The sequence below is a fragment of the Bufo bufo genome, chromosome 6 (assembly GCF_905171765.1).
Source record: "Bufo bufo chromosome 6, aBufBuf1.1, whole genome shotgun sequence".
Classification (NCBI taxonomy): Eukaryota; Metazoa; Chordata; class Amphibia; order Anura; family Bufonidae; genus Bufo; species Bufo bufo.
The window spans coordinates 61,492,348-61,517,965 of NC_053394.1; the positions used below are offsets into that span (position 1 = coordinate 61,492,348).

General features: G+C 43.3%; 1 protein-coding gene across 6 annotated transcripts in view; it reads right to left on the bottom strand.

The window, feature by feature from the left end:
• CPEB3 (cytoplasmic polyadenylation element binding protein 3) overlaps positions 1 to 25,618 on the bottom strand; it is a 109,132-nt gene that overhangs the window by 12,323 nt on the left and 71,191 nt on the right. For 3 of the 6 annotated variants that reach the window (XM_040435949.1, XM_040435947.1, XM_040435945.1), the window contains 3 exons: positions 21,864 to 21,887; positions 15,300 to 15,467; positions 13,591 to 13,680 (listed from right to left, as the gene is read on the bottom strand). In XM_040435949.1, the coding sequence (XP_040291883.1) occupies positions 13,591 to 13,680; positions 15,300 to 15,467; positions 21,864 to 21,887 (282 nt within the window). The remainder of the gene's footprint in view (positions 1 to 13,590; positions 13,681 to 15,299; positions 15,468 to 21,863; positions 21,888 to 25,618) is intronic. The other 3 variants (XM_040435946.1, XM_040435952.1, XM_040435948.1) reach the window with 2 other exon arrangements.

Genomic DNA, 25,618 nt, shown 5'->3' on the forward strand with positions numbered 1-25,618 from the left:
ATAATCACACTGACAGAGCCACCGTGCCATGCCCTTTATAAAGACGGTAATAGGCTGATCAGAACAAGAACGGGAATTATTTTATGGTGAAAGAACGACCATTACCAACCAATGGCTGTCTATATAACAGTCAACAAATTTATCACGCTGGCTTTAAAATTATTGCTGGCATACAGTGTCGGACTGGGGTACCAAGGGCCCACCAGTAAAATTTATTTTGGGGTCCCACCGTACGGATACATTCGAATATAATAAAAAAATTTAACAAGTTTTTTTTTAATATGAACATAGGCTGGTTGAGGTGCTGTACATTGAATATATGTATGTAGTGCAGTAAGTCTTCTGTGTTATGTGCCACTTGTGCAGGGGGTGGGAGACTAGGGGCCCACCTTGCTCAGGGGCCCACCGGGGGATTCACCTGTACCCCTGTGGGCCAGTCCGAGCCTGCTGGCATAGACAACAATCATAAGAGACTATATATAAAAGTGAGTATATTAAAGACAAACACTTTACGGGACACAAATCAAATTTCAATACCAGTCGGTATGTACAAGCATTATATATGGACTTCACACTTGTAGTGAGCATGCAGGTCCGGAGAGCCACCCGGCAGGGGCTCAGTACATGTAAAGACGCATACACATGGGTTGGACTGTTGCAGAAAAGAGCACTTTACCCTGTGAGAATACACGGTAACATGGAGGAACGCCGCACCTTCACGGCATGGCGATATGAATCTTCGAGGAGGAACGCACCCCCACATACACAGCATGATCATATGTATCTTCATGGAAGAAACCTCCCCACCTTCTGAAAATAATATGTACCTTTATGAAGGAAACCCGTCCACCACCTTCACAGCGAGATATGTCTCCTCATGGAAGAACCTCACACCTCCTCAGCATAATATGTACCTTGATGGAGCATGATAATATGCACCTTCAAGGAGGAAACCTCCCTACCTTCACACGAGATATGCATCTACATGGAAGATAATGATATGGAGCGCCCACCTTCTTACATGATAAAATGCTTCCTCATGGAAGAACCCCCTTCTAAAAAACCATTTCCTGCAAAAGGTTTTCTAATGGGGAGGGGGAATCTATCACCAGAAAGACCTCTTTAATAATAAAGAGCATCTGTAAGATTCCCACACCATTGTGCTTCAGTGGGTGCTACCGTACCCCCTGAATGGTACCACAAACACAACCTGTTTATACAAAGTGGCACAACTTTTTTCAGGGCAAGTTGTTTTTTATTTTTTATTTTAAAATGACAGGATTTATTTACTGTGGTTTTTCCAGGAAATGAAAATGCAATGGTTGACTGGACACATTTTTGCCGCACCACATCCAGTACCTATAAAAGTTCCATCAACAGCAGTTTGTTGCCAATCTCTAGGTAACAGACTTTCTGCACCACTCCCAGTATATACAAATAAAAAGTTCCCTCTATAAATGCGATGTAAAAGAGAACAGATCCATCAACAGCAGTTTGTGGATGATCTCCAGTTAACAAAAGACTTTCTGCGCCACTCCCAGTAAATATAAAAGTTCCCTATATACAGTATATATGTGATGTAATAAGTAAGAACAGATCCATCAACAGAAGTTTACCTCCAATCTCCTTGCACAAAGTAAAATTAAGTGAAAACGGAAATAGTAATGAGAAAGATACTAGATTTTATAGCTGCTGTTTGAATATAGCCAATATGTATGAAAAGGGGGAGCAACCCTTGAAATATGCCCATTGATTTAATTTTCCATTAAGCCAGGCAAGTGGTTTCATGCGCCCGTATCCACTATGAACATTTCAGCTTTTTAGTATATTAAGACTAAGCAAGTGTAAAAAAATAAAAATAAATTATTGCGATACCAAATCAAAACGAACATAAAATCTGGCAAGTGAGGAATTCGATCTCTCATAGTTGGTTTAGAACAGATCCATTTCTCCAGCCAGGAAGAACGCAACTCGTCAGGAGCGGACATGATCCAAAATCAACCTTGAGTGCAATGATATCAGAATGCCAAGGGTCACGGCTGATGAGGCGCGCTCAACGTCTAAGGCTTGGCAGGCTTAATGAGCCAAATGAATGGACATTAAAATGCCATTTATGGACCCGCACGGCCAGGTGTCCTTCATTTAGGGCCGAATTGTTCTGGTCGTACATTAAAGCGTGAAAATGACAAGAACATCTTAATAAACACAGAGAGAAAGGGAACATTCAGGCCAACAAATGCACAAAAATTCTAGACTGAAAGCATTCTCGAAACGGAACATATTTCAGATCGGGCTATAAAAAGGGCAAAATAAAAACAATGTCCTATGACTAAACACAAGGACAATAAAGAAAGAAAATGGCGCCTCAGCTGGAAAGATCTGCGCTCTGTCTCATACTTTTATTGAAACCAACGGAGCAGAACTTGACATGTGAAAAATGTGCAACAAAAGAGAACTGCTTGAGGGAAGAAGATCACCAGCCCCAGCCCTACGAGGATGGTCACCACCACATTTAACATTGAAATCCTTCCGTGTAGAAAACTGCCAATTTACTAAAGACGAGACAGAAAACCAGTCAGAGGGAACATTAAACGGGCTCCTACGAGGTACGCCTTCAGATGTTCCATTTAAGGAGATCCTTGGACGGGTTTATCTATAGACTGTGCTGTTAAAATCCGCAGTGGAAGACTTTTTAAGAGCTGGATGAAGAGTTAAAAGGTGTCTTATCGCCTTAGGGCTCATGCACACGAACGTATTTTCTTTTCATGTCCGTTCCTTTTTTTTGCGGACAGTATACGGAACCATTCATTTCAATGGGTCCACAAAAAATAAATAAAAAGGTACTCCGTGTGCATTCCGTTTCCGCATGTCCAAATTTTTTTTTTTTGCGGAACGGGAATACGAACATGTCCTATTATTGACCGCATTACGGACAAGGATAGGACTGTTCTATTAGGGGCCAGCTGTTCCGTTCCGCAAAATACGGAATGCATATTTTTTTTGCGTATCCATTTTTTTCAGACCACAAAATACATACGGTTGCGGTCATGAGGCCTTAAAGGAACACTAAAACATGGAAAAATATACACAAAAATTATATTCCAGCATTTTCTCCCTTAATCTCCTCCTTTCCTATTTTTTTTCATATAATTACTACTTATATTAAAGATTAAACTAGGAAATAGATCTGTGTCCTAGGAGATCGCCATTCGCTCCCTCCTCCTCACCTCCCTGCTTTATCCAGTCCCCACCACGTGGCTAGATCCTGACCTTTGGATGGTTTCTGGCAGATGGAGCAGATCTATTTGTATCGGGATCATGTAGAAAGAGCTACGATATATTTCTTAGTTTATTAAAGGGGTGGGCCCATCATTACTGTGCGACCACTGACGATCAACTGCTCCAACGGTCACAACAAGGGGGAGGGGTCCCCGAGACCTCATGCAAACGGAGCAGGTAGTGCAACTGCTTACCACCTTTCTATTCCCTTCTATGGGATTGCCTAGTACAGTGCTCATCAATCTGCAGTCTTATAGAAGTAAATGGAGCAGTGGTCACGCATGAACACTACCATTAAATATACATAAGGGGATCTGCGACTTCCCACTCTCGTTATCAATGGGGACCCCAGCAGCGATCATAGATTTATAAACCATCTTCTGGGTAGGTATTAAAAGCTGTTTGTGGGACAAGCCCTTTAAACAGTGCAGCATGGGTTTAAAGGGGTAGTATCACTTTTCAAAAAGGAAGCATGACTGCTTTCTTTTATCTAGAAACAGTGCCGCTTTATGGCCTGTAGGTGGTATTACATCTCCGCTCGGGGGTGGCACTGTATCTAGATCTCATACAACTCCTCTGAACCAGAGGTATACAGTTAACCGTTTAAGAATATGTCCACCTGCACAATCAATGTATTTTTTTTTTACTGTCCCAATGCCTCTAAACCGCAGAGTAAGGCTACAGGCACACGAACGTTGCTGGTTTCTGTGTACGTTCAATTTTTTTTGCGGATAGGATGCGGACCCATTCATTTCAAGGTGTGCTGTCCGCATCAGTATGTCCATTCCGTAGCCCTGCAAAAAAAATAAAAAATAGAACATGTCCTATTCTTGTCCGTTTTAGGCATTGTTACAATGGATCCGCTTAAAAAACAAAACAAAACAAAAAAAAAAAAAACACACACCACGGATGTCATTTTGTGGACCGCAAAACACATATGGTTGTGTAATTAAAAAAATTCTTAGTGCCAGCCCGATTTGAAAAACGTTGAGACAAAGATATGGATTTCAGGGAGCGGGTTTGGAACAAACCTATGTCTGCTCATAGGAGGTGTAAATTAAAAAAAAAAAAAAAAAAAAAAAAAAAACTTTTTATTTTTTATAATTTTTGTTGAACAAATACTAACATTAGAAACCATGGACATCTATCAGAAGATACAATTAGAATCAGGCCCCATTCACACAACTGGAGTGTCGCTATGCCCATGTTGCGGACCGCAAACCACAGGTGTGAAAAACGCAGGCACCGGCCATGTGAACTCCGCATTGCAGTGCAGACCCATTGACTTCAATGGGTCCAGGATCCATAAGATGCGCAGAAAGACTGGACATGTCCTACCTTTTGTGGCGTGGAGGAAAGAACCCAGAAGTCTACGGAAACACATGGAAGCCCATCTCTGGGCACTGTGATGCGGAGTGCACACGGCCAGTGCCCGTGTTCTGCATTCTGTAGCACGGCGCTACAGTCATATGAATGGAGAATCGAGAATAGCGCTCCAATATATAAATCATGATGTAATAATGTGCATAAAAGCATACAGGAGATGGAAGATTACTTTTTCTAGAGTGACCGATCCTGAGGATAGGTCATTAATATGAAAATTCTGGAGAACTCCTCTAACGCGGTTTCTGAGGTATCAGATCAGAACACCTGCAGATTACAGCAGCGGTTGGACAAGGTCGTGGCTTTTTTTTTTAAACGAGGTACAATATCGGCCCAGATCGACCTCCATACTAGACCCATGTGACGTACAGACAAGTGCAGGAGGCCTTACATTTTTCGGAGATAATCCTGACCCTCGATTTTTTTCACTGGCTAAACAAAATAGGAAAGCCCACTGGTCTCGGAGGTGGATGCGGATATGCCAAAATAATATGTAAACCATCAGTTACCCATCATGCTCTGCTCCTCCAGCACTATAAACAGGAAACAGAAGAAGAAATAGAAAAAAAAAAAAGATATCTGGCAGCGCCTCTCATTTTACACAGTGCAGCTGTCAAAACAGAGTTTGGACTCCACGCGTATATCTGAACGCATGAATGGAGACTTTCATAGCATCGGGGAAACACTCTGCAGTCCTATTTTTTATTTATAATTCAGGAAAACACTTTTGATTTTTCACCTTCCGTTCGGCGTGCAGCAGTGAGGCTTGTCGGCGAGTATTCCAGTAATGGCCCCCGCTGCCTGCCGACTCCCTCCTCACTGTTTAACCAACAACAAATTAGTGGGATTGAAAAGAGAAGTCACACGCCAACAGCGATCTATGGTGGGCGCAGGCTTACAGCAGTAAAGAACGCGAATGGATCTCCTAGCAGAGGTCTTCATTGATCCGGGGCAGTGCGGCACGTCTATCCGCTCACTCAGAGCTCCTGTTCGTTTTACAGATCATAAATGGAGAGCTACTGACAAACCTAACTGAGAATGGGGTTGTAAGCTCCTAGAAGCCACAATGGGTGTACAACGGAAGCCATTTTCTCCCACACACGACCGCATTTGTCATCCGCATCCAATCTGCGGATAGAACATGTCCTATTTTTGTGGACAAGAATAGGCATTTGTAACATAGAATGGAACCTGTGAAAGGGGATGATGTGGGATGCACGCAGCCGGTGTCCATATTACGCGGATCCGCGATTTGAGGGCAGCAGAAATGGACATGGTCGCGTAGATGAGACCTAAATTATATCAGAAGTATACGTGTATACGGGCAGACAGCTTTTGTGCTCGAGTATCTAACCCTTATACATGCCGCCGTCGCGATTAACTGCACCATTTGAGGAGTTAAAGGGGTGTTCCTGATGCAAACATAAACCTCTTGTCCAGGCTGCACAAAAATAATTTTAAAAAAATGTATTTTTTTTTTTAAAACTTACCTTGTCCATCCCATGATACTCACTGCTTTCCACTTCCTGCGGCTGTCTCAACAGAGCAGGAAATGGATGCAAATGTGGCTCAGCCAATCACTGGCTACAGCGATGACCTGCCTCAGCCAGTGATTGGTCGAGCATCAATTCCAGCCATTTCCTGCCGTGTCAAGAAGCAGGAAGTGAAATGTAACCAGGAAGTAAGATCAGTTTTTAGTTTTATCCTTTTTTTTATTCTTCACCATTTGTGGCTGGAATACCCCGTTAAGTGTTGGGAGTTTGGAGTCATCTCCAATCCCGGCCATATAACACAGCTGGCTTCGCTTCTAAGATTGCTCGACATACTCCCCGCACATTTGTGACATACACGCATGTCACAACTCATTAAAAAGGTTAAAGCTTCGGGCTTCTTGATTCTAATCAAAGCAAGAAAATGCAGTTTTCTCTGAAGATGGTAAAAGACTTCCCCTTCTTTTTGCACAACCTGCCTGAAACATGCAGGAAGAGTCACAGCACCTTCTCAAAATACCAGTGATCGGTCCAGAATCTATATACAGAAACAGTCCCTGGATTCTGTTATCTAGAGGAGAATGTGCTCATACAAAACATGAATAATAGTGTCATACAATACCCAATCCAGGAAACGGTAAAGTGCAGAGATCTCATCATGGGGGTGGGACCACTGCATTTAAAGCATATCCATCAGCTGTTTTGACTATGCTAAACTGCTGACAGCACTAGGTAGGGGCGGAGGAAAGCAGTAAAGATAGTGCATTCAGAAAGCCTACAGATCCTTATACTTTTTTTTATATTTTATGTTGCTGCCTTGTACTAAAAATAAAAAAATTAATTCTTGAAGTTTCCCCAGTCTGTACTTCATGCCCCATAATGAGAAAGTGAAGACGGAATTATAGAAATTTTTGAAATTTATAAAAAAAAAAAGGAAAAACTAATTTCTGAACCTTTACTTTGACACTTGAAAAAAATTCTCATTTCTCTTGATCATCTGAGATATTTCTACACCTTGATTGAAGTCAAGATTGATGATTTGGAAAGACACAACCCTGTCTATATAAGGTCTCACAGCTGAAAATGCATATCAGAGTAAAAACCAAGCCATGAGGAGGAAAGAACTGCCTGTAGAGCTGAGAGACAGGATTGTGTGGAAGCCTCTTCCTAGAGCTGGCTGCCCCCACCAAAGTAATCAGGGAAGAAAGGCATTGGTAAGATAGGTGACCAAGAACCCAATGGTCACTCTGGCTGAGCGCCAAAGAACCTGTGTGCAGATGGGAGATTTCAGAAGGTCAACCATCACTGCAGCACTCCACCAATCTGAGATTAAAGACAAAGCCCACCTGAGTTTTTAAACAAAAAGTACCTAAAAGGACTTTCACACTGTCAGGAACAAGATTCTCTGGTCTCATGAAACAAATATTGAACTTTTTGGCCTCAATTCTAAGTATCATGTGTGTAGGAAATCCGGATCCGTCCACATTGACTTGCATTGTAAGTCAGGACGGATCCGTTTGGCTCCGCACGGCCAGGCGGACACCAAAACTACTTTTTCATGTCCGTGGATCCTCCAAAAATCAAGGAAGACCCACGGACGAAAAAACGGTCACGGATCACGGAAAAAACAGAAAAAAAAAAAGTCGTGTGCATGAGGCCTAAGGTAAAGAAATCGCTAGTGCGATCGCTCATCCTGGGCAGTAGATCCCAGTTTACACTGGACAACCTGCGGCACAGAAATGATGATTTTGCTGTCCGCATCAACCATGCCATCACGTAATGAACTAGTGTTTACCCAGTGATCAGTGGCACCTTTACAAAAGGGCAATTTCTAAGCCCTTCCCGATAACGGGCTCGAAAATCTCTCCGTGTAATAGGGCCTTTAGTCAAATTCAGATAACTACTAATGATAGTGGTGATAATGACCAAGAATAATAAAGCACTTATGATACATTTTTCCACAGATGGAAGAAATTTCCATAGTTCCAAACAAACCGATAAATTGACACATTAATACAAAAATGGCATTTACATCATGCTACCCACCGCCATAGTGCTTGGCACTTCAGAAGTCTTGGACCTAAATAAAAAAAATATGCATATGGACTTTGAAGTGAAAGACAGGATCAGGCAGTGAAAAAAAGTCATCACGCTTGGCCCAGCCAATCAAAGTGGAGAGGATGCGCCAGTTGCAGAGAGAGCAGAGCCTTTAGGCCTCTTTCACACGGGCGTTGCGGAAAAATGTGCGGGTGCGTTGCGGGAACACCCGCGATTTTTCCGCGCGAGTGCAAAACATTGTAATGCGTTTTGCACTCGCGTGAGAAAAATCGCGCGTGTTTGGTACCCAAACCCGAACTTCTTCACAGAAGTTCGGGCTTGGCATCGGTGTTCTGTAAATAGTATTATTTTCCCTTATAACATGGTTATAAGGGAAAATAATAGCATTCTGAATACAGAATGCCAAGTAAAACAGGGCTGGAGGGGGTTAAAAAAAATAAAAAATCATTTAACTCACCTTAATCCACTTGCTCGCGATGCGGGCATCTCCGTCTGACTCTTTTACTGTATAGGACCTGTGGAGAGCATTAACTATAGTTTAAGGACCTGGGATGACGTCACTCTGGTCATCACATGGTACGTCACATGATCTTTTACCATGGTGAATCACCATGGTAAAAGATCATGTGACGTACCATGTGATGACCGGAGTGACGTCATCCCAGGTCCTTAAACTATAGTTAATGCTCACCACAGGTCCTATACAGTAAAAGAGTCAGACGGAGATGCCGGCTACGCGAGCAAGTGGATAAAGGTGAGTTAAATGACTTTTTATATTTTTTTAACCCCTCCAGCCCTGTTTTACTATGCATTCTGTATTCAGAATGCTATTATTTTCCCTTATAACCATGTTATAAGGGAAAATAATAAGGTTCGGGTCTCCATCCCGATCGTCTCCTAGCAACCGTGCGTGAAAATCGCACCGCATCCGCACTTGCTTGCGGATGCTTGCGATTTTCACGCAACCCCATTCATTTCTATGGGGCCTGCGTTACGTGAAAAACGCACAAAGAGGAGCATGCTGCGATTTTCACGCAACGCAAAAGTGATGCGTGAAAATCACCGCTCGTGTGCACAGCCCCATAGAAATGAATGGGTCAGTATTCAGTGCGGGTGCAATGCGTTCACCTCCCGCATCGCATCCGCGCGGAATACTCGCTCGTGTGAAAGGGGCCTTAGGTGTAACAACAACACCCCCGTTGCTCCTAGAGGCTCATTTGCATATAGTAAAACCTAATTTTTCTTCGCTATTGGGGCACATATAATCATGGAGCCAGCACAGAGACGCCTTCAGCTGCCAAGCGCACATGTAACAGGTCAGCCAGTGTGATAGGTACAAATCTGCTGACAGATGCCCTTTAAGAGACGGTTAACTAAGAGCTTACATAATTTACCCCATAACTGTGGGCTGATAGGACCTGTCTGACCCCCCTACCCCGACATGTCTACCGTATTTTAGTAAATACTTGGATCCCTCAATAGTAACAACCAGATCATATATATTTTTTTTTAATCCTTTGTATTGCACCTCTTCAAACTCCTGGAATTATATGAATAAATTGACAACCAGTAGCTACCATTCTCCTTGTCAAAAGGGTGTGTCCCTACACACTCTTAGGGTCCATTCACACGTCCACATTAATGGGTCTGCATACGTTCTGCAATTTTGCGGAACGGGTGTGGACCCATTCATAAAAAATAAAAATAAAAAGTTAGAGCATGTCCTATTCTTGTCCGCAGCCACCGACAAAAATACGCATTTCTATAATAGTGCTGGCCATGTATGGGCCTTGAAATGCAGAACGCACATGGCCGGTGTGTGTGTTTTTCAGATCCGCAATTTGCGGACCGCAAAACACTTGTGGACGTGTGAATGGACCCCAACACTGTCAGCACTGACTGGACAATGTCTGTGTCCAGACACATGCGCAACTGTAAATTTGGAAGAGCTATAAACAGAGGAATAGCACAATGCAGAGTTCCAGAATAAATAAATAAATAATATACATATAATTTACTAAATATGACAAGTAAGGGGAAGTGACCGATCCTAAAGGGACCTGTCACCGCTCCTGACATTTAAAATATTTTTTTGCCCCAAATAATAAACCTCTAGGTAAGAAATCATTAAACATTTAGTCCTCATGGTAAAGCATTTAGCGGTAACGTACTGCAGTCTTTTTGGCCCAGTAAAAAAAATAAAAATTTCCAAGTCTGAAGAGAGAAAGTTCAACAATTTCGTCCAGTAATACAGCAGGAATGTGCGGAGCATTCCAGAACGTCATTACTAGCAGTCTTCTGGCGAAGCATTTTCCTTAAGAGATTATAAAACCCTGTGATGTGAGCCAAAAAGTAAGGTACTCAGGAGTAGCCTGCACGGCGATGGTCATTTTACCAGGGGATGATAATGCAGAGACCAGAATTTACAGACGTCTGAGCCTCTGCGGTTTAGTTCTGGTTTATAAAAAAAAAAAAAAAAAGAATCATTCATGTTCATTTACTAAAGGCCCCTTCACATGGAATTACTTTTTAAATTGGTGGTTTTCCGAAGACCAGATGGACATTCCCTCTGGGCACTGATCACTCATTTCTAGCAATGGCCTTCACAAGATGTGCGTATCGGGCAGCTGTGAATGCAGTTCATAAACAAATTTACAACTGCCCCTTTTTTTTTTTTACTGATGTTGGTCAATAATTCAAAAATCTGAATATTCAGAAACAAGCAAATCAAGTCTTCAAGGGGTTTTCCTGGATGATTATGGTTTTTATCAGACCTGCTCATGTAGGTGCTTCTTTCTTGTACATCTTCCCCTACGTTGTTTTTTCTTTTTCTTTTCAATTAGGTCTCTACTGACTCGTTTCCCCTATGTAAACTAATCCCTCTGGTTTGTTTCCATCTTTCCACTTCCTGTTGCTGTATCCAACCAAACCCATGATGCACTTCTCCTTTCAATTCCACACCCACAGTACTGCCCCCAACACCACCCAGCTACTTTATAGCTCCTCCCACCCAGTTACAAAGACTCTCCCCCATCACCGCCCCACCCATGGACATAAGATCATAGGAAACAGGAAATAGCTGCTTGGACATGATCATGTGACCACAGCCCAGGATGGAAGATAAGAGCCATAAAGGTAACAAAAAATACATTACAAAATGACAGCTACCTTCATGATTATTTTAAAGGATGTTGATGCAAACTGAAAAACTCCTTCAAGGCCTTATACATTCTGATACTGGCAACCCCGGCCTACTCTCCTCCAACAGATGATGTTGAGCAAATGAAAAATCAGGCAAGTTGAATTTTAGTGCCCGATCCTTTCTTTGTGGCTGGAGATAATAAGCCACCAGAGATGTCGAGCAGGGGCTTTGTCCTCTGTTGCCACTGAAAACATGTACTCTATACGGGGTAGGAAAAGCTATTGAAGGTGTATGTGCACCTTTAGGCTGGGTTCACACCTGAGCGTATTCAATAAGCGCTTTTTACAGGCATTTTTGAGGTGTATTTTGGGGCGTTTTTGTATTTTGGAAATGCGCGTAGTACGTGCGATTAATCCAATGAAAAACTGCCACAATACGCCCCAAAGAAGCTCCTGTACTTCTTGGGGCGTAGGGCGTTTTACAGCGCGTTCGTACGCGCTTCAAAACGCTCAGGTGAGAACCATGCCCATAGGGAAACATTGGTTTTTGCCTGTTGAGCGTTTTACAGTGTAGGAAAATGCTCAGGTGTGAACCCAGCCTTAAAGAGACCCTCTAAGCGCAGTACAGGTGACAAGGCAATCGCATGGTGCACAGGTCCTGTTCCAATTGAAATTATCAGTGCTCTGCACTCATTGGGTGTTGTTGCGTCTCTCCATGCCCGATGCCAGATCGGACAGGAAGCATTCCCGGAGAGACACTTTAACAGAGCAGATCCTCACATGATCTCCAGCCTTGGCTCCCAGCTTATGAACAAGCAAAATGGTAAGCGTCAACCAAACATTAGTGTTAGGAGGTCACGGACCACCATGAGAAGCTTGTACTTTCCATGCAGCAAAAACCTGTGCATAAAGCACTCAGTGTCTAATAGACGCTCGATAGCGCGGCCTGCTGGGCTACTTTCCTGCAGAGATATGAGACAATGAGGAGGTCTTATGCTCCTCATACAGGTCAAGGACCTCTTACGGACCAAACGTTGTCTACCCCTATCTAGATAAAGGGTGCAGTGCCGGCATTACCAGGGTTCAGAAGATTCCCCTCCGTGCAATATTTTTTATAAATCCAGTCTGCAGACAACAGGAAACATTAGAACATCTGCCAGAAACACGTGTGGAATTCTGTGGGCAGAATATCTTATCTTGCGTTAATATAAATTAACATGAACGCAGCCTATAAAGGAGGTAAGCGTAAGGCCAACTATTCTGAACCAAAGGCCGGTTCCAGCCAAATGCATTTAACGCTTATCCATCAGCAAGTTATAAAAAAATCTGGAAAATTTCCCAATAAAAACAACTGGATAAAAAAAAAAAAAAAATTTGGGCTGCTATATTGGTGACTCACTGATCTGCTGGGACCACAGTTGATCACAACTCTGGTTCCTTGCTCCTAATGGCTAAAAGATGGTAGTGTAAAGAGTGATGGTCGAGCGTTCCCCTGCTGCTCCATCCATAGCAATGATTAAAACAGAGGTAAGTGTTGTGTCTGATGGGGTAGGGAGGGACTGGGGTGGAGGATCGGTAGGGATTTAATCCCCATTGATGCAGCATTTATCAACTCTGCTAAAATGTGTCAGCATAACAAAAGTCAGTGGTTGGCCTGACATTTGTGCATACAGCATCGGACCTCCACATCTAACACCTTTAAGAATTAACAGGAAATACTGTGGAGATCTGGTCAGAAGAAGGAAGCAATATGGGAAGGACATGAATTAGTCCTTTACCATTCATACATAAATCGCCAACTCCATGGCTTTTCTCAGTCCCTTCTACAGGCTCTACTATATTGATGACCTATCCTCAGAATAGGTAATCAAAATCAGATCGGCCAGGGGTCCGACACCCCATTAGAGGCTAGGCTATAGTTAAAGGGATAGGCAATGGTTAGAAGATGGTGTTTGCTCTTCAACCAGATACAGCGCCACACTTGTCCATGTGCTGTCTGGTATTGCAGCTCAGCCCAACAATGCGAGATTTAGGACCACCTTTACCACCTATTTGATTTATAAGCTGAGGACAATGCCGCTCTCCCAGGACTACGGTGTTGAGATAATGGACAAAGCAGCAACTAAAGGATGTCACAATCCAAACTATTACAGACAGAAGTAAGGTCCCAAACCAGAGTCTAGCCAACGATATTACTCTACAGGCGGGAAATGTTTCTGACAAACCCAATGACTATTACCTTTGGGTGGAAAGTAAGATTTACTTTCTGCTTTATGAGGCCAATCTACCACCAAAGGGCCAAACCTCCGAAAGCTTGCAGTGATCTCATCTGAAAAAAAAAGCAACATAATACAATATAAGACGCATACATCTAGAGTTAAAATTATCTATCACCTATCCACAGCATAGGCGATAAATAGCAGATCACAGTAAGTCTAGGGATGCCCTAGAACAGGGATGCTCAACCTGCGGCCCTCCAGCTGTTGTAAAACTACAACTCCCACAATGCCCTGCTGTAGGCTGATAGCTGTAGGCTGTTAGGGCATGCTGGGAGTTGTAGTTTTGCAACACCTGGAGGGCCGCAGGTTGAGCATGCCTGCCCTAGAAGATCCCAGGAATGGAGTGTCCCCTCTCGGAGCTGATGCAGACATCAATGCCATAGAAGTGAAGGAGCCTCGGACCATCTTGCACTGCTGCTCCATTCAGAGAGGGAACTCAGAAACCCTATATTCTAAGGACAGTGTGGGAAGTTCCAGCAGTCATACCCACCAGGACCTGTCATTTATCACCTGCAGATAGGCTTGAGCAAAACTACCTTCGGATCATAGACCGCATTAAAACTATTGGCTCCGTGGATCCAAAAGTTCTTCTCGCCTGAAGTCGCGCTACACTTCGGTGAATTCCTACTGTATTCATATCTGCGCATTTTAAAACAATTTAAAATAGCAATCCAAAGTACCAAGCCCAGCTCGGACTGCTATTTTTCAATACGCAGATAAGAATATAGTAGAAATTCATAGAAGTATTTGAACGAATGGACAAAACGCCACCCCACAGCACCAAATAAATACCACCGTGCGGAACAAAATCTCCTCCCCAGCAGTATCAAATACCATAGTGCAACATAAAATACCTCCCAACAGCACAAAATGTCCATCATTATTGACCCCTGACATCCCCTCCCCCACTGGCAACAGTATTGCCCCCTGACCACTCTTCCCCATGGGCTGCAGTATTGTCCCCTGACAACCCTTTCTACACTGGCAGCGGTATTGTACTCTGACATACCCTCCCCCATTGGCAATAGCACTGTCCCCTGACAACCCCTCCCACACTGGCAGCAGCACTGTCCCCTGACCACCACTGCCCAGACGGAAAGCAGCATTGTACCATTACAACCCCTCCTCTTCTGGCAGCAGAATTATCCCCATATGTCTCACCTCTCTTAGGGGACGCAGGACAGGGACACAGACTGGAGTTGGAGTGAGAGTGCTTCTCCCATAGTTCTATATACTATCAGGGGCTAACAGACCTTTCCTGTCATCACAGGTCCTGCACCTTCAACCCCCTAACTTCAGAACTACATCACTGTCAGTGCAATTTGTTTACTCTTAAAAGGTTCAGGACCTGTGATGACATCACCACAGGTCCTTCAGCTTTCAAAGCCTACGAACTGCACTAATGATGCAGTATTGGCTTAAATTTGTGCAATTATTTTAAGGTCCCTAACAGTTGGGCAACTGGGAATCTGCCCACTAGGGCAGATTGCCAGTCTGGGCCTAAGTATTGTTTTGACAGCTTTTTTTATTCTGCCGGAATACCCCTTTAAGTTACTGTTTCCACTTTAAAATGACGGGACGTTTTTAACATTAACATTTCCGAATGACTTATATTGGTACTGCTGTACAGTCTACACATGAAAGGATTGTATTCGACACTGTACTGTACCTTCATCAATATCTGGAGGCAATCCGCCCACAAACACCTTACGAGAGTAGCGCTCTACCCGTTCGCCGTTCTGACAGTGTGTAGGAGAACTTAAGCCAGATGACAAGGACTGGTCAGTGTGACTATCGCTAAGGAATCCATCTTCAAAGGGGAAAAGAGAAGATCGACCTAAAAAAGGGGTAAAAAAGGGGTAGAAGCTGTAATTACCAGTCGAGAAATAAACTATAAACATCTATATAAAAAAAAAAAAAAATAATTTAAAAAAAAAAAAAAATAGACACAGGATGAACTAAAAAGCATTTAAAAAAGCCAACAAACAGCCCAACAGAAAAAAACTTTGTAAAATGTAGCACATAATAATACAGGTCAAAGCAAATTTTCCACCGACACGTCGGAAGCTAATATTTGTATATGTATTACACTCTGATGTCAGAACCTCACAATAATAAAGATAAGCGGCGCTACGCAGACATAACTTATCTCTTCCTGCAGAAGAAGTCTGCAGCAGATCGCTCTGGTAGGAAGAAGTTCTTTCATCTGCGTCAACCATTGACCTGCACACAGTGCTCTTTAAAAGGTGTTACGCCATGATTGATGTAAAAAAATGAATATCAGACATCATATAATACATGACAATCACTTTCTAACAAAGCTGGAACCGGCCCTGTACCTCCCATGGATCCAGAGATCTCCCCGTTCATTGCTCCAGGGTGGGGGTGTCCTTTCTGCTGTATTTCTTTCCCTGCAACAGCCACAGCTTCCAACCAAAAATATGACTTGTGGCAGTTGTGGATTGAAACTGAGCGCGAGTGACCACCTCGGTGAGGTGGACAAGGAATAGGGAAAAGAACAAACAGCAGGTGGCGCTATACGGATAGATTTAATTAAATAAATCAGTGGCTATAATAAATGTTTAATTATTAATTATTAAGATCCAGGTGCTGGTTTAAAAAAAAATTTGAATATTTTTTGTGGCACAACCCCTTTAAAGAGGATCAAAACCTTGGGGGAAAACCATGATCACGTAGCGGCGCTTCTCAGGGCTGTTTGCCATGTCAATCAATATCCATCTGCTTGGCTTCTGCAATGTGAAGAATACAGATTCTATATACTCCATATGCTAGGAACGCCGAACAGAGCCGATGAATCCCGACAGTGTAGAGCGCCCCGAGAAGCACTGCTGTATGATGGTAGGTTCACCAAAGATTTGGGTCCCTTTTGAGAAGAGGTTCTTCAGCAGCTGCAGTGCATTTTATGAATAATAGAGTTTTTTTTTTTTTTTTCAGTCAACGAGGGGCAGAAATATCCCACCTTAATCTTCAAAAAGAGCTGCAGTCACCTGCAGTCTTAAAATTCCTTGGCGATGTTTAATATTCTTCTAGTTTACCAAAGCAGGAAACTAGAACAAGTGACACTGTACATTCATGTCACAGGGACATATCGAAAGTTTAGATCAATGGGGCTCTGAGCGCTGAGACCCCCACGATCTCTAAAATGAGGGGGCAGAAGCGGTCACTTAGTGTTTGCTCTCTCCTCGCTGCGCGAGACGGGCCCATAGACTTTCTATCGAGTTGGTCTCGCTTCCTGTCCTGCAGTGAGGATAGAGAACTCGCTAAGCGAGCGCTTCTCTCCCCTCGTTCTAGAGATCATGGGGCCACAGCCCTAAGACCCCCATCAATCTAAACTTTTGGTATGTTGCTATAAAATATCAAAAGTTTCAAGAATTTTTTACTCTTTCACAAGTGTAGGATTTGACAGATTCCAGCGTGGATTCTGCACTGCACTATCAAGTCCAATGACAAACTGCATCTCTTGCATGGGGATTGGGGTTATGCATCCACGAACACACGCAACCGAAGAGGTCAAGGTGGCTTTTTACAACCACAGAAATAAGTTGCACGAGAGTCATCTCTGCATATTCCGCACGGGAAAAGCCGAGGATTGGCGCCACTGAATGACGATGGGACTAATCTTCCTTCGGATCTCCTGCACATCAAGCAGCACATCTCGGACTTAATGGGGTTCTCTGGGATTTTGATATTGATGGCCTATCCTCAGGGTAGGTCATCAATATCATATCTGCGTGGGCCTGACTTCTGACACCCCCATCGATCATCTGTTCAAAGGGGCTGTGGTGCTCCGTGAGCGCTTAGCCCTTTTCCATGGACAGTGACGTCATGTTCAGTGGTCACATGGCCTAGGCGCAGTATAGTCCAAGTCAAGTGAATGGGGCTGAGCTGCAATACCAAGCACAGGTGCCATCCAATGTATGGCGCTGCATTTGGTATGCTGTAGGGAGACCACATCACTCAGGAGCTCCTGTGAGGACTGCAGCCTCTTCAAACATGTGATCGGCAGGAGTGCCGGGTGTCGGACCCCCGCTAATCTGAAATCTATGACCTATTCTGAGGATAGGCAAATTAACTCATACCACCCAATTCTGGCTGTTTGAGCTTCTTACCCTTCTCAGCACAGAGCAAGGTGCTGGTTGGCTGGATGAGATGCCTCAGATACAGCTCGATATTGGGGGGGTTGTTTATTTCCACTTCCTGCAAATGATTATGGGGCAGCAGTCTTGCCCGAGTTGCTGTTAACAGCAATTGAGAGACGCTTTACAGTACCCCTACGGACCACAGGAGCTCTGTTTTGTGACCTCTACAGAGGACATTGTGCAAGGAGTTGGAGGAGACGAGCTGTGACCAACACGTACTGAGAACGGTGGATTTTTATTATTATTTTTTACCTGTATATAGGTATTATCAGTCATTGTAATCCTGCCTGCGAAGATTGTGATAGACTGCTGAGAGGGGATCTCTACAGAACAGGATAGCTCAGCTACCAGAGTAAACACTGCAAGATTTCATTTTTTTTTTTATTGTTATAGTGCGGTGAAGAATTAATGTAAACCATCTAGTATCCCAAAACGATCTAGGATCCCACATTTTTGCAGGGCAATCTGATGTCTAAGGCCGCTTTCAGAATTGCGTCGGAAGCTCCGTTAGGGGATTCCCTCACGGAATTCATTAAAAAGAGAGGAGAGAATAGTCCTGCATGTAGGAATTTATTTTCTCCGCTACAAAAATGTTCTCTTTAATGGAAACCTAACGGATAGTCAAGAAGGTCAGTTAGGCTCGGTTTGCTTCAGTTATTTTTGCTCTCCTGCTCCTATAATGGAGGAGAAGAATGAAAATACACAGCGCAGATGGGAAAGTAGCCTTATTTATAATCTGCCATTAATAAATTCTTATTTTATTGTGTTCTTAAGTGTTACAGCAAATATTCTGCACTTCTAATGAGGCATAACATTCTGCAAAAGACTCTCAAGATAACTATAAGACTCGGATTATTTTAATTACTACTTGCAGAAAACTCTCTGTAATAAATGGTCTATCCTATTTCTAAAAGGGTTTTGGAAATCTTAATACAGATAATTCCCCAAGAACAAACATCAGTACAAGTGGGATGAACAACCATAAAAGTATCCTCACCAAAAACCACAACCGAACCCAGTATAAAGCTAGGGCGAGAAAGGCTTATGGAGATATCACAATAGACAGAAAGTAAACCTGGCCATTGGGGCTCGATAAAATGAAAATCAAACTCTTAAAATGGTTTAAAAACCCTTTAAGAGATGGGATACTTTCGTAGTACCCCTTGGTGGTCCACCCTTCGAAGGTTACTACCACGTAGGCATACAATGGTCCGTGATCCATAATGAAATTCTGCGGTAAGCCGAACTTCTATCCCTACCTGTAACTTCTCCTGACTTGTCCGTTTCAGTAACTACTTGTATTCGCCATGCAATAGCAATTTTGGAGCATCTATTCTTACGACTCTATGGTGTGCCATTCCTTCATTATTCCCGCACAAGTTATGAATGAATTGCTAGCAGTTTGAACTGAAGGTCCAGATGCGCGTTACCATTTGTGGGTGTGTCCCTGCACAGTCTGACACTATCCACTCAGTGCTTCCAGTGTCAGACTGAGCAAGGACACACCCCCAACCGGTAAGACCCATCTGGACCTTCATTGCAGACTGCTAGAAATTCTTTCATAACTTCTAACTGGAATAATAAAGGAATAGCACAACATAGAGTCAGAAAAACAGATGTTCCAAAATTGCTATTACATGGGGAATACAAGTAAATACTAAAAACAGACCTGTCAGGAGGGGTATCTGGTCCTCGTTAAAAAAAATATATATAATAATAATCATAATAAAACCATATACAACATAGCGTATGTTGATTTTACTGGATACCAGTGGAATAGCGCAGCAGACCATGCAATTTCATACAGCCGAAAAAAAATAAACAAAAAAAAGATATTCCAGCCCAAAACAACTTTTTTTGTCCTTGGTTGGGTGAATGGGGGACCTTTCGTTATGTTTGACCTTTCCTGTGCAAAAGTTGTGTGAATGTAGCCTTATCCCACACAAACTTCAAGAGAATCTGTCACCAACCTAACCTACCCCAAACTAATATAACCAGTATCTAGGAGTCAAGACCCCGATTGAGAATATAGATCTATTGTGTGCGTACTCGCATGCTCTTCCTAATCTCCCCCCCGCTGCAATGTCACCACCGGTGCTGAAGCCCTCAGGAGCACCTGTCAATGGTTCACTGGAGTTTAGGAGTCCTCCGCATGTAAGCTACATTCACCGTTCTCTGCCAGTCCTCTGGCGGCTGTGCGGTGTGAGGAAAGAGGAGTAAAACATGAATACTCATACAGCGGGGCAGAGAGGAGAAAAAAATCTAAATTTGGATTCCTCAACTTTCAAACTACCAGATCATCAGATCGTCCCAGCAGTTTGGGGGGTGACCATGGTGACAGCTTCTTCATAAAACCCCAACAAAGACACAGAATGATCATTAATACCAGAAAAATGGAAATGCCGGAGATGTGCATTGATGAAGATTTATCCATTACTATTTTTCCTTAATCAATACTTAGAGTATTCTGGTTTCGATAAATAACGCTTAGTCATAGTATAATGGACACTTACCTTTTATGTAAAGTCCCCATGGTTTTCAAGTTCTGCGCTTGCAGTCATTTAATGGGAACCCAATGGTAGGTTCACTGCTCCGGCAGAGAACATCCTGTCAGGGCTCACAGGATCTGGCGTAGCTGGATACTGCCGTTCACCACTAGACCCTATTGACTTTAATGGGATCCGGACAGTTTATGGCATTAGTGTCGGGTTTCTGCAGGACAAAAATCTTTGCATGCACTGGTTTACGGTCAACCAAAACCCGGCACTCCTGCTGAAAACTGGCTGGATCCCATTACAGTCAATGGGGTTTGGCGTGTCCACCTTGGACAGATCTAGTGAAGTCCGGCAGGATGTTCTCAGTTGGAACAACTTGCCGAATCAGTTAAACGGAGGTGTGAATCTACCCTTAAAGGGGTTATACCACAAAGAGTATTACCATGCAATAAATAAGGCTTATGAGCTAATGCCCTCACACAAATAGGTAAGAAAGCCCAAATACGTGAGCAAAACACGGTTTTAAATTTGTGGAACAACCCCCTTTAATTGTTTAAAAATCGGTCTTGGTCATGTAATGGACACACGGGCACGTGGCTCATTGCATTACACATATCTAAGGTGGGTCTTAACGAGCCGTGTACATCACATGACCAGGTCAGAGCTGTATCCAATGAAAAAACAAACCAACAAAAAAAAAAAACAACGAAGGTTTCATTCAATGATGGCAAGCAAAGAACTTGAAATTACAGCGCAACCGATAAAGAGTACTGCACAACTTCACATTATAAATCAGCTCCGTTTGCTGGAACCGGAATACCCCTTTAAAGCGGTTTTCTCATCTCAGACAATGGAGGCATATCACTATGCTCCCATTGTCTTATAGATGCGGGTCCCACCGCTGAGAACTGCACCTATATCGAGAACAGAGCCCCAAAAGTGGAGAGCGCACTGCGCATGCGCAGCCGCCCTCCATTCATTTCTATGGGGCCGCCAAAAACAGCCGAGCGCTGGCTCAGCCATTGCCGTCTGCCCCATAGAAATGAATGGAAGCATGGGCCGCGCATGCGCGGCACGCTCCCATTCACTTCTATGGGAGAGGCGGGGATTAGCGCTTGGTGGTGGACGGACCCCAGGAAATCCGGGGTCCTCCAGCCACAGCGCTCCCCGCTCCGTTCTCGATATAGGTGCGGGTCCAGCGGTGGGACCTGCACCTACCAGACAATGGGGACATATCCTAGCGATATGCCCCCATTGTCTAAGATGGGAATACCCCTTTAAGATGTGGATTGCCATAACTGCTTATTAAAAGAGTTAAATAATTACAGACATACTGAGCAAGGTATAAAATGATTCCCAGAAGTATCAAGCACAAATATTATAATAAAAATTTAATTTGAATTATCAGAGAATTTAACAAATCACATTTTATAGCATCAAAAGAATTAGATGTGAGGGGAGGAGAAATTAAAATCACAAATGGTTACAAGTTGATTAATGAGCGTTGATTTCCCCCCCCCCCCCCCCCCCCAAGATTTTGCCAAGCAAAACACCCAAAATAAGCGTCCGTGTATTTACCTCGTCTCCGACCATAGCTCCTGGCTGCATGGAAACAGAGGAGAAGTTGGGAAGGTTAACACACACATAAGATACACATGGAGATCCTTGTCCTAGATGCGAGAGGGCTGAGATATTACAGGGTTGTACACTGGAGCAGATGCCTGTGGTACTCGTCTGCTACGGACCAATGTAGCAGCAAAAGCAAGCGTACATTTTTTAAAGGCATATTTAAAGGGGTTTTCTGGGATTTCATTTTTTTTACATATATGCTCATGTAGATCTTCCCCTTGATTTCCCCCCCCCCCCCCCCCAATCTGGACTCTCCTGACCCATTTTCACTATAAAAACAAATCCTTCTGGTTGGTTTCCATCCTGTAGGTAGCACTTCCTGCTGCTGCATCCAACCAAACCCATGATGCACTTCTCGGACACCCCCCCAGAACCACCCAGCTACTTGATAGCTCCTCTTACCCAGCTAGTTACATAGATACTGACACGCCCATGGACATGACATCACAGGAAATAAAGAGCTGCATGGACATGGTCATGTGACCACAGCCCAGAACGGAAAATAGGAGCAATAAAAAAAAAGGTATAAGAAATACATTACAAAATGTAAAAAAAAAAAATGACAGCTACCTTCATAAATGATTATTTTAAAAAAGGGACCGTATCCTAATAGCTGCAGTTTTTTTTCCTACACTATTAATATTGGGGTACACAGAAGAGGGGACCCTCAAAACAAAGATACAAATTAGGCAGAAACTTGTTGAGCTTCTAACCACCCACAACACAAGGTTCTGGTGCCATTGCCCAAATACTCAGCATATGTGAAGACCACAGACCTGGGAACAATCTCACCACAATGTGTGGGCACCACCAAAGCTCTAAGTGTATGATCCTCATTTTAAGGGGATATGCTAAGTTATTAATCTATGTCCTATCCACCATAGAAGACCAATGTACTCGCGTACTATCTCCGCTAGTTCCACAGAGAATGAAGGGACAGGAAGCAGTCAGGAGCAACCTGCCGCTCCTTTCATTCGGGTGTACTGGTGGTCCTTGGGGGTCCCAGCAACTTATTTAGATACTTGAACAGCTTGGCACAACCCCTTCCATACTGGGAAAAGTTTCAAAAGACAGGATGCCTAGATCGATTTAAAGGGTCGTTCCCACTTTACATAGTGATGCCATATTGCTAGGATATGCCACCACTTTATGGTCATGTGGGTCTGTTCTGTGGGACCACAACTGATCTTGTGAAGGGGGAAGGGTCTTTAAAATCAGCCCCTTTATTCTTAGGGTTAGGGTGTCCGTTTTTCTAAGTTGTGTGATTTTAGCCTTCGGCATGTATAGCATATCCATGAAGTCCCACCTATTGCTCAGCTGTTTCCCAAATGTAAAAGGCGGCTGCTCTGTTGACTGTATCAAAAGCGTTTTCCCACTATAAGAAGAGATGGCAAATTCTTACGATACGCCATCACATCCTGATAGTGGTGGTTTGTCCTGCCTCCTTGCACACGTCCACCGGAAACCTGACCACGCTCATGAGAATGTGGCTTTGCAGAAGCTACCTGCCCAACAGAGAGGTGGAGTCACCGTGCAGAGAACAGGCCAAGGAGTCGGCCCCTAAGGATTATCATTTTATAGCAATATTTTAGAATATTGTAAGATGGTAATACACTGTACCCATATTCCTAGGACAGGGATGGCGAACCTGAGTCTCTCCAGCTGTTGCAAAACTACAACTCCCAGCATGCCCAGACTGCCTACAGCTAGCAGCCTACAGCAGGGCATGGTGGGAGTTGTAGTTTTGCAACAGCTGGAGAGCCGCAGGTTGGCCATGCCTGCTCTAGGAAGAAACCCATTAGGCAATGACTGTAAAAAAAAAAAAAAAAAAAAAAAAAAAAAACCCTTAAAAACCTTCTGCTTCATTTAGCGGGTGCTCATACATCTCCACAATTAGGACAAGTCCAGAGGGAAAAAAAAAATTGCACAGAAATCCTTTTGAGCAGCTTTTATAAAAAGATGACACGTTCTAAAACAATATAATGAGAACAAAAATGGAGCTGTCCTATAGCTTGGAGTTATAAAAGGAAAAAAAAAAAAAAACGTAGCTAGGGCTTATCACAATAAAGCAGCCGACAGCAAAAAAAAAAAATTGTGAAACTGCAGAACGCTGAATTATTACGATAACACTTCAAAGGCCTGACGAACACGCTTACAACCAAGCAGGAAAAAAACTTGCTTTTCAGCCCACAAATTAAATGCTATATAACCGTGCTTTAAAAAAAAATTAAAAATATGGTACATTCGGTATTTAATAGCTAAGAAAAATCTCAAAACCCTATTCTTTGAAATTTTAGGATTTAAGAATATAGTAAAATAAATCCGGAGTGGGGCAACCTGTGGTGCCATGGGTTTTAGGACCTCTAGGTCATGAGCAAAGACTTATGCAAGGACCTTGCATGGCGGGACATGGGGTCTCTACAGGTCTGGATTACAGACAGACAAATACTTTAGTGTTCCTTAGTATAGGCTTGGAGGCACAGGATATCTCAGTATGGGCCCATGGCAGGATACACACACTGAAAGCCCTGAAGTCCAGCAGAAAGTCCCTAGATATATACATTCTACAGTCATTAAAGTGTCCCACCAAGAATACTCTCCTGCCCAACCCGACATACGGTTTAGAGAGATGCAACTGCACGCTGAGTGGAACAGTTGCCAAAACAACCGAATGAGGCCCAGCAAATATTGTGCATGGGTCCTAATAATTAGAACAGGGCACATGCACAGAACTCACTGGGCGTCATAGGGTTCTCTCAGCAAATGTCCTGCCCAACGTGCAGCAGAGTTTCTCCAAATGTCAGATTAGGTGTAAGAGCAAGCGTGGAGCACACTTTAAATCTCTGCTCTTGCTGAGCTCAGTTGTAAATGGGGGCCATCTTATCAGTGATTGATGCCATTCTCAGTATACAAACTTATACAGTGACTTACAACTATCTCTGTATACACGGAATGTTATCAAAATGTCCCCCATGGACAATTGAAGTCAGAAAAAGCAGAAATATAAATACACATTTTATTGAATCTGTTCCCAAAAAACTATATATCAATCTGTTCAGCTCCTCCTGTTCTATAAACTTCTGCTTGTAGATTGCATTGTATTTCATGGTGGCAGGTTCTTCTTAAGGCCTGCTTCCACACAATGATTACTACAAGTGCTGGCAATGGTCTGAAAGTCATGGCTAGGAATTCTATGGGATTTCCATCAACCTGTCCATTAGCCTTAGGTGATCCGGAGTGGATTCTCTTGAACACTTGTTAAACTAAACTAATGCTGTACACAGACCTGTCTCGGCAAAGCATTAAAATGTATTGCCTCCGTTGAGGCAAAATTCATTTAGCCCGAAGTCGCACAAAACTTCAGTGAATGAATTCGGTATTCAGTTCTACATCTTTAAAAAAAAATTCAAATTAGCAATCCAAAGTCGGGTTTGGTACAGAGATACCAGCCGGTACCAAACCAGATTTCGGATTCCAAAAGGGATCTGGACTCCGCTGCAGGGAAACCACTGACTGCTATCTCTCGCCCTAATCTCTGTTCAAGTGACTGCTGATCCAAGGCAGTCAAGAGACACAACTGCGGGGCACCAAGGGATCATGCAACAACAGTAGTTGAGGTCAGGGCAGGCAGAGTATATGAAATTCAATAAACAGGCAGAGGTCAGGGTGGGCAGCTCAGGGTCAGAACAGAGAACAGGTGGAGG